This window comes from Dermacentor silvarum, chromosome 3, assembly GCF_013339745.2.
Source record: "Dermacentor silvarum isolate Dsil-2018 chromosome 3, BIME_Dsil_1.4, whole genome shotgun sequence".
Taxonomy (NCBI): Eukaryota; Metazoa; Arthropoda; class Arachnida; order Ixodida; family Ixodidae; genus Dermacentor; species Dermacentor silvarum.
Genome location: NC_051156.1, coordinates 87,745,415 through 87,754,027, shown reverse-complemented (window position 1 = coordinate 87,754,027; position 8,613 = coordinate 87,745,415). Strand labels below are relative to the sequence as shown.

Genomic DNA, 8,613 nt, shown 5'->3' with positions numbered 1-8,613 from the left:
GATATCCAACGTGGGTATGAGCCACACGTGATTTCGTTCTTACCTTCCTTCTCTCTTTCTGTCTCTCTTTCTTTATTTCCTTCCTCCCTTCCTTCCTTTCTTCTTCTTTTCTTTCTTTCCCCGACTCATACCCGCATATCTAATGTGGGTTTGCGCCACACGTGATTTTAATATCGTTAATTGTGACGCAACTGACGAGCATGCGATGTTATTGATGTCATGACCTATCAGTTATGCTAGTCATCCGTTTTGACACTTGTGCTAAGGCACAACTGGAGGGAAACCGCCATGCACGTGGAGCCAAACCACCACGCGCATGGAACCACGCACATGGAGCCAAAATACTGATGGTGATACTTTTTTTCTACACGCGGACACGATCCTGGGAGAAGTATCCCTTCACAGCTAAATTCGCTGTAAATTATCGCAGGCAATGCCTGATAATTCCACAAAGAGCCCTGCTAAGTTAACCTCAGTCGAAAAGAGTTCGCCGGGCTGAACGGGGCCAGGTTCTCACTTTCCATTAATAACAAGCTTCTTATGTCAGTGTAAACAAATGAAGCTGGAATTATTTTTTTTTTTGGTTTTGCAGTAGCACGTGATGGTAACTATGACCTTCATATGACCCTATGTGTAGCGTTATCGTACTCGTAAGTTCTGTTCTCCGTGATTAGTTTTTCGTATACAAGTTAAAAAGCTTTCTATAGGGACTTGCTGAACTCGATTAGTTGTTTACGTGCATGCCGAGTGTTAGATGATTGGTGTTCTGATATGCTGAGGTTGGACCCCCTCTGTTCCTTGGCATGTATTGTGCGCATGCGTGACGAGGTTATACGTATGTGTCACTCTACAGGCTTTTAAACAGTTGGGAGTGCCGCTTGTCTTTTCTTCCCTCCCTCCGTGTGTTGTCTTTTTGTTGCGCTAATTTTCCTCATCCGAAAACACTTATCGTTCGTCACTCACAACACGCTTTTGCATCAACGAAATACAAACAACCTGCTTCGCATAGCTAACCGATGAGACTGGGAAAACAAATCACACCACTCGGGCAACGCATGAAAATTGGGAGAACACGAGTATCCTAGTACGAGTATTCAAGAATCATTTTCGAGGCTCATATTAAGTTACACTCTTCAAACCTTGGGTACACGTCACTGAGGAAGTGGCCCCTGTTTCGTTTAGGTATGCAATTTCGGCCGTTTTTCGTCCTCCCAGCGATGCGGGGAAACCTTGTAAGCGTTTTATATAACGCCGCTAAATGAACCGAAAACGAGGATTTATAAATTTTTATTTAATCCCTAATAAACACACGCACTTCAGTATGTGGCTGCCTATCGCCCCAAACAATCCCGAAATTTGCTCAAAATGTCCATTTCGCGAGCGCTCTAGTTGTTTTTGTACAACAATGAAAACAGGCTTATACCGTTTTTGAATGCGTCTTCTCACATTCTGTGCAATAAAAGCGAACGAAACTCAATGGTTAGACGATCGGGCTCTTACGCTGGGGGGGCTCAGGTTCAATTGAACCAACCGCCACTCGATTTCTTTTTTGCCCGAAACGTATCCACCTACCTCAGGTTCCTGTTATAAGCCAAAGCTTGCTTCACATTGAAATATTTGCAGCGACATTCTCATTAGCAATTTTGGTACGGCGCTCATTGTTGATCATGGCCAGGAAATTACTGCTACACAAAGATTCTTCAGTAGGTACCGTGAGAGGTGAACAAAATAACACGTTCTGAGTCTTGCATGATTTCCGAAGGCTCGGACGATTTTCTTAAAACATGAATAAATTATCAGTGCTGAAGTGCACAAATCCAAGCCCTTGCGACATCAGCTCGCGGAGCTCGCTACGAATTCCTGACAAGTGCAGCCCGCCAGATCCGCGCTGCTATTGTCGAGTTCCTCGACCACAATCCATAAAGAGCTCTTCGCGAGCGTCCTGCGTCACGGCTGATCTACGTAGTAAGAGCGCCGTCATATCTTGTGGCTTCCGCACCTTCGGAAATGACTGTACAGAGCTCGGGCGACACCGGGAACGATAGAGACGCCGTACGCGTGCGCACTTTGACTATGAACCACGTGATCAGCGAAAGGCTGTGATTCTAGCAGCTCTGCTTGTGCAAAAGAGACAGCTCGTGTCGCTTCCCGCGCGCACCACGGCCTTCGTAGCCATGACCGTCGACTGCTGGAGTCCGGTGAGTAACGGAGCAGTAATCACTTAAAACAAACGTACCAGGAGGTCGTCGCCACCTTCAGCACCTACTACACATCGTAGACAGTTAACAGTTGTTAGGCCTCTGGCTACAATCATGACTACTGTTAAGTACCTTAGCACCGAAACAAGAGTTTGTAATTGTAGTCATACTCTTGAAACCATACAAGAGTACTCTGACATTTCCAAGTACATACAGTGGAAATTTTCAAAGCAATCTAAAATGTATTGGAGTGCATAAAACCGGTATTCTCAGGTCGTGAAGAAGAAGTTACCGGTATGTTCAAAAATATGTACAGGCACTTCAACCCCCCCCCCCCCTCTTTTTTTTGCATGTTAATGTGAACACCAATGCATCTCGACACTGAGGATAAGCGTTATTTCTCAAAAATAGTGCTATACATAAAGTTTCTAGCAAAAGAGTATGTTTTCAGTTCTGACTGACTTCTATTCTGCAGAGACATCATAACCCCTTCAATCATACGTAAAAAATACCGCAGATTTGGGATGAACTTCCAGAGTCGCAACTCCACTTGCAGCCGAAAGTTTCTTAGCAAGCTGTTGCGATAACAATTTCGAGATGTCTCAAAAATTTGTTATTAAAACGTATGCTATAAAACGTTGCTCACAAATACTTGCGCCTTGAGAAGCTCACCCAATTTCAAGCACTTGTTATGTAAGTATTTTTTTAAACGACAGAAATGCGTCCGCACTCAATTTACTGCGCGAGAACATTGGCCATAATGTGCCCCCCATTTAAACTAAACTTGGTCTTCGTGGCATTTATAGTTCCCCTTTTGCAGGGGGTAAATTGTACGCCGTTCTTAAAACACACTTCTAATGCCTCGGAGTGCTTGCGTAAGTAATTTATTAGAGTTCCCATAATTAACCCACAGGCTTTGATCTTTCTCTACATATCATCTATAATGTACCTGGTATTATCAATGGGGCAGGTTTAGTTAAAGGGGGACACCGGCAGAACCTGCAACGAACTTCGCATATAGGGCTGGTTATATCGATGAATGATTAATTATTAAAGTATCCCGCAAAGCGAAGAATCTTCATCGATGTGTACCTTTCATTTAATCGATTAGGCCTGTTCAATTAGTCGTTTTCGAGAATTTGACAGGAGTGACGAGAAACATTTTCAAATCGTACTGGAATGGCGCCGCACAAGAAGTGACTATGCAGCCTTCGTAGAGCGACTGTCGACTGTTTTTCTGAGACCCTCATAATGCCGATCCGAGCTCTTCCCCCACGCCGCGCACGCCACCACGCCGCCCGAAACCGGAGGCTTGAAAGGCCCTGTCCAGTCATTTCTTCTGAAGTGACCTATTTTTAATAACCTCAGACAATCTTCTTCTTCTCATTTCTTGGGGTCTACGTGCCAAAACCAGTTATGATTATGGGGCACGCCGTAGTAGAGGGCTCTGGAATAATTTTGACCACCTGGGGTTCTTTAACGTGCACTACAACGCAAGAACCTCAGACAGTCATCGCAGATATTCGTGGCCTGGTATAACTTCATTATCTTCTTTCCTGCACATCGAGGAAATCTGCTGTACAATCTGCTGCGGTAGCAATTTGATGACGTATTTCTTTAATGCGTTAGGTGATTTAGGCATCGACTGGGTGAAATTAGTGCGTTCGTTTAGGTAATTTTATTCACCCACTCAGCACATTGCGCGAATGCGCTGCCCAGTAGGGGAACACGGAAGCATCGTAAGAGAATGTACCTGGCTTGTGAATATTAATTTCATCTCGATGAATTAATTTGAAAACTTTTTTGGTTATTACGTGCCAGAACCACGATCTAATAAGACGCCGTAGTGGAGGACTCCAGAAAAATTTTGATTGCTAGGGGTTCTTTATTGTGCACCTAAATACCTAAATTTTAAGTACAGGAACGTATTCTTTCTGGCCCCCATCGAAATTTGGTCGTCGGAGCCAGAATAGAACCAGCAAGCGGTGCAACCCAATAGCGACTCAGCTACTGCACACGGTGGGTAGTTCCGTCGCGAAGACACGTTGATTCTTCAGCGTGATAAAGATACGTGTTGTAGTCTACAATACAGTCATATCTCTTTAAGTCATCTGAATCAAGTTCGGTGAAGTAACTTGCTTTTTCATTTCACAAATTACATGTCACGTTGTGTTGTCGACAGCTATTCCACGAATACATACAACTATAAAAAGGCTAAAACACAGACTAAGGGCTACTAATTCCATCGCCAATTGATCACACGACACGCACATGTAGGAATGCAGGGAGAAGTACATTCTGTGCAAGCGCAATGACCACGTAGCCAACATGACTTGCTGTCAAAACATGAAAGGTCAAAATATAGTTCGGAAACATGGGAAAAAAACAAGGTTATCTTCCGAATGATTTTGTACTGGCAGCCTACGTGTTCAGCGATTGAGACGCGATTCTCGAAGCAGCACTTTTTCTGCAAGCAGTGGGCGCTGGGGACACCGAGATGATTCATTTTATTTTTGTATCACATGAAAGTGAGAGTCCTTGTGATGCATTGTGACTGCATTCTGGCCCCTCAGCAATCACCCAGCCCTCACCTATGGCGCAAGAAGTGCCGGCCACGATGGGGTATAAGTATCGCATTTCAGTCGCTGAGCACTATGTGTACTTTGAGTACGTCATCATCTTTTGAGGTAGCTAAATCGACCGGAGTGATAGCACACTCTTCTCAATGATTGGCAACATCAGCTGTATCCCGTAATCTTGCGCATGGTCTCTTTACTGTATTTTTTCCCCAAGACTTGGCAATCATGTAATGGCGGTCACAACGACACCTAGTACGGCGCGCGGTAAAGTGAACCATTGTGCCTTTTCAAACATAGTTGCACTGCCTTCGGCCTTTTGTTGGAAGTAGCGTCTAGGGGCGGAATCTTATAGCGGTTCCGAATGCGAACCGCTTTGCTTCGCCGCTTACGTCACTAAATAGGCCACTCCCAAGCCGGAGGTGGAAGACGGGGAGGACGCGACCAATAAACGAGAGGGAGCCACCTTTGAAGTGTACGTCATCATATGACGAGTTAAGCGAGGAATTACGGAATGTTTCTTCTTCCTCAACAAATATGAACAATATTTCAATATTGTCCTGAAAGTTATCAAGTATCGCCGCGTGTTGACATATTCCTTTGTTGTACATTAGGCAATATAACATCACCATTTGTTTAACTGTTCGTCGCCAGGTGGTAATCCACGCGTTAAAAATTGCAACCACTCGAATCAAATATAGCCACATCACCATCAGTTTTGAGGAAATTTAAGAAGTTGGTTCTTTATTCTATGATGTCGTCGCACAGCGATGGGATTTATCATGTAATGTCGGGGCTCTGTATCACAATATGCCGGGCTATAGTAATCACAGTCTATACTTCCTTCATTGCTGTAGATGCATGTGCGCCGGCAAGGAGTGACGGCACCGACGATTCGCGTTGCCGCCAGATGGATTCGGTCGTTCTCGAATATGCTGCGAGCTCAATGCTCAGTTCATTGCCGCCTTTCTGGTCTCATTCCAAAACGGCGCGTTGATCGATGGTATGCGAAATACTGCTGTCGTCGCGACGGCATCGCGGTCGGTAGAACTAGAACCATTCCTATCATGTGGAGGCTAAGTTAAACTTCGAACTGAGAACGAATTGCACAGCCGGCAGGCTCGCAGGCAAGAAAAATCGCAAGTATATGCAAGACGTGCATGTGTCTCGTGACTACGTGTCACAGAATACCTTAAATATCATTTATATTAACGTTAGCATATTCCAATATAGTAAGGTGAACGACACGAACTGTGTAAAAGTATGTATACACAAAGGGGAAAGTACAGCAGTATGCAAATGCGCACGTCGGTTCTAGACCTGCATACTTCCACGGTAGGAACAATGACATCGCAGCCGGTGCCAAATTCTTCGAGAACGGCCGTGAATAATCAGCACTGACTGCAGGAACGCTCTACGACCGTAATTATCCACGGCATCAAAGAAGTCTTTGTATCTTTCATTGCATGCGTGACTACACGTATATTAAAGCCGCCCACAGCACGCGCGACAGAGGAACGCGAACATGGTACGTGTCTCGCGAATATCCGTTTTTTTGCGATAGATGTAGTTCGCGTTGCTTAACACAGCAAGACATCTGCTGCCATGAACGTTGATGGCTCGAATCCAGTGAGTGGGGGAGAGGCGCTCACTGGAAGAAAAACTCACAGATTTGCGCATCCATCATAGCGTTGTCGCCTTGTATGTGTTCTATTTCTTGACAATTTATATTCAGCCGCACTTCACACGGCGTTTGTTCGATTTCAAGGCTTCTAAAACACCGGAAGGAAACTGGCACTAATTTGCTGCGAGCTAGATTTTCTGTGTTCCGCGATGAGAAGAGACACTTTTCCGAGCGGGAAAGACAGCGACGATGCAGGCGTTTCTAAATGTGACAGCTTTATATTATGAGCGGATGTTCATCAAACTTCGCCTACTGCGCAGGTGCCGATTTAAAGACGGAAAGTGAGGAGGAACGCATCGTCCTGATCTGTTCCCTGCGTTTATGTCCATAGTTTTCTTTTCGCGTCAGGTTTTCCAGTAAAATACTTCTTGCATTGAGGATATTTAACTAGCTTTTTTATTTATGTTTTGTTGCGTAATTCCGTAAAGGACAAAGACGGTGACCAACGCGTCTGTAGCTGTGTTGGTACCGGTATACATATATGCCAACTCAATATATGTATGTGCGCTGTCCTGGATTGAGCCTGACCTGGGTTGAGCCGATATATGCGCGCTGTCCTGGCTTGAGCAGTCTGTCTGATATTGCATATTCCCGTTGATCATTGGTGACCTACAAAGCACGAAGCCAATGATGATTGCCTCTTACGTGTCATTGTTCGCCGGCAGTCCAAATCTTTCTTTATACGCTTGTTAAGCCAATGAAACTTTCGAATGCATGCCTATTCAGAGACTCTTATTAAACTGTGGTGCTTAGCATCTTCAAAATGCAGAATTGGCCGCGAGGGACTCCGTAGCGGAGTGTTCCGGGTTAATCTTGACCACCTGCGATTGTTTAACATGCACCCAAAGCACGGCACTTTAGTGCCTTTGCATTGCGCTCCCATCACGATCGCACCCTGCGCCGAGACTATAGTCAGCGTCTATGTAGTCTATATTATTTCAAAACAACGTATTGCGTTTGCTTCTCAGAATGTTAAGTGACGCATTTACAATTGGCGTCCCCGCCTCCGCATAAAGCCTTTATTTGGACATTGTAATATAGATCCTACGGAATATACGTTAAAGAATCTTCAAACACCAAGACTGCAGCATTCTTCTATGCCGCATACTTTTTTTCGCAGAAGCTCTCCTGAATCGGTAGCAATAAATAAGCTAACTAAACGAAGTGCCACTGTCGCAGTTAAGGTGGCCACTTTGGCAGGTGATATATGCATTCACAAAAACACATCATACGTGACTTTCTGGCTTGGACTTGACGCTTCCAGCTCCATAATCGACTGCTGTAGCTATGCCGCTAAACAGTTCGACTAAACAGCCAAGTCTGTAAGTAAGACATTGAAACAAAAAAGCGTAAGGTCAGTGATCTCAAGGTCACGAATATCTGTTCTTTTTTTTTCTTTCTGGGGTTTTTACGTGCCAAAACCAGTTCTGATTATGAGGCACGCCGTAGTGGAGGGCGCCGGATTAATTTTGACCACCTGGGGTTCTTTAACGTGCACTAAAACGCAAGCACACGAGCGTTTTTGCAGTTCGCCTCCATCGAAATGCGGCCGCCGCGACCGGGATTCAATCCCGCGACCTCGTGCTCAGCAGCGCAACGCCTTAGCTGACTGAGCCACCCCGGCAGGTGACGAACATCTGAGGAAAATCGAATCTAATGATACAATTTGGGTGGACGCAATGTTTATGTTCGACAGCATTCCTCAGAAGGCTGCTATCAAAGCAGTCGAAAAGGCTCTTTATTCATGCAGCTTGGTGAGATGCCAGAACCCCTTTGGGGCTATACTTCACAATAGTTCCGCAACGGCAAACATATGTGTTTGAATTGCTTGTGCATTGGTTTTAATGCCGTGACATTTTGACGCGATAGCTTTCTTTAGCTACCCTGGTCACTTCTGCTGGTTGGGCGATCTCGCACAATCTCGATTGCTATGAAGTTTCAACTGAGATGCAGTGATTACAACAAGATAAACGGTGTCATGATATCGTCCCGCATTGTGGTTAGCAGCGAGATGGTCATGTCATGTGTCTGCTGATGTGCCCATAACGTTTCGTGGTTCACGGATGGCTTGGAGATACGCAAAAAAGCTATCACTCACTGTGACAACCATCTTCGATGGTTTCTGCCACAATTGCTACCGTTGTCTGTGACCTGT

The 8,613-nt window shown here is 45.1% G+C and overlaps 1 protein-coding gene across 4 annotated transcripts in view; it reads left to right on the top strand.

Moving 5' to 3' along the window:
* The first annotated feature begins 2,038 nt into the window (after positions 1 to 2,038).
* Positions 2,039 to 8,613, top strand: part of LOC119445562 (monocarboxylate transporter 9) — an 81,209-nt gene continuing 74,634 nt past the window's right edge. For all 4 annotated transcript variants that reach the window (XM_049663405.1, XM_049663407.1, XM_037709829.2 and 1 more), the window contains exon 1: positions 2,039 to 2,198. Coding sequence is in view for 2 of the 4 variants with exons in the window: in XM_049663407.1 (XP_049519364.1) it covers positions 2,175 to 2,198 (24 nt within the window). In the remaining 2 variants the exon portion in view is untranslated. The remainder of the gene's footprint in view (positions 2,199 to 8,613) is intronic.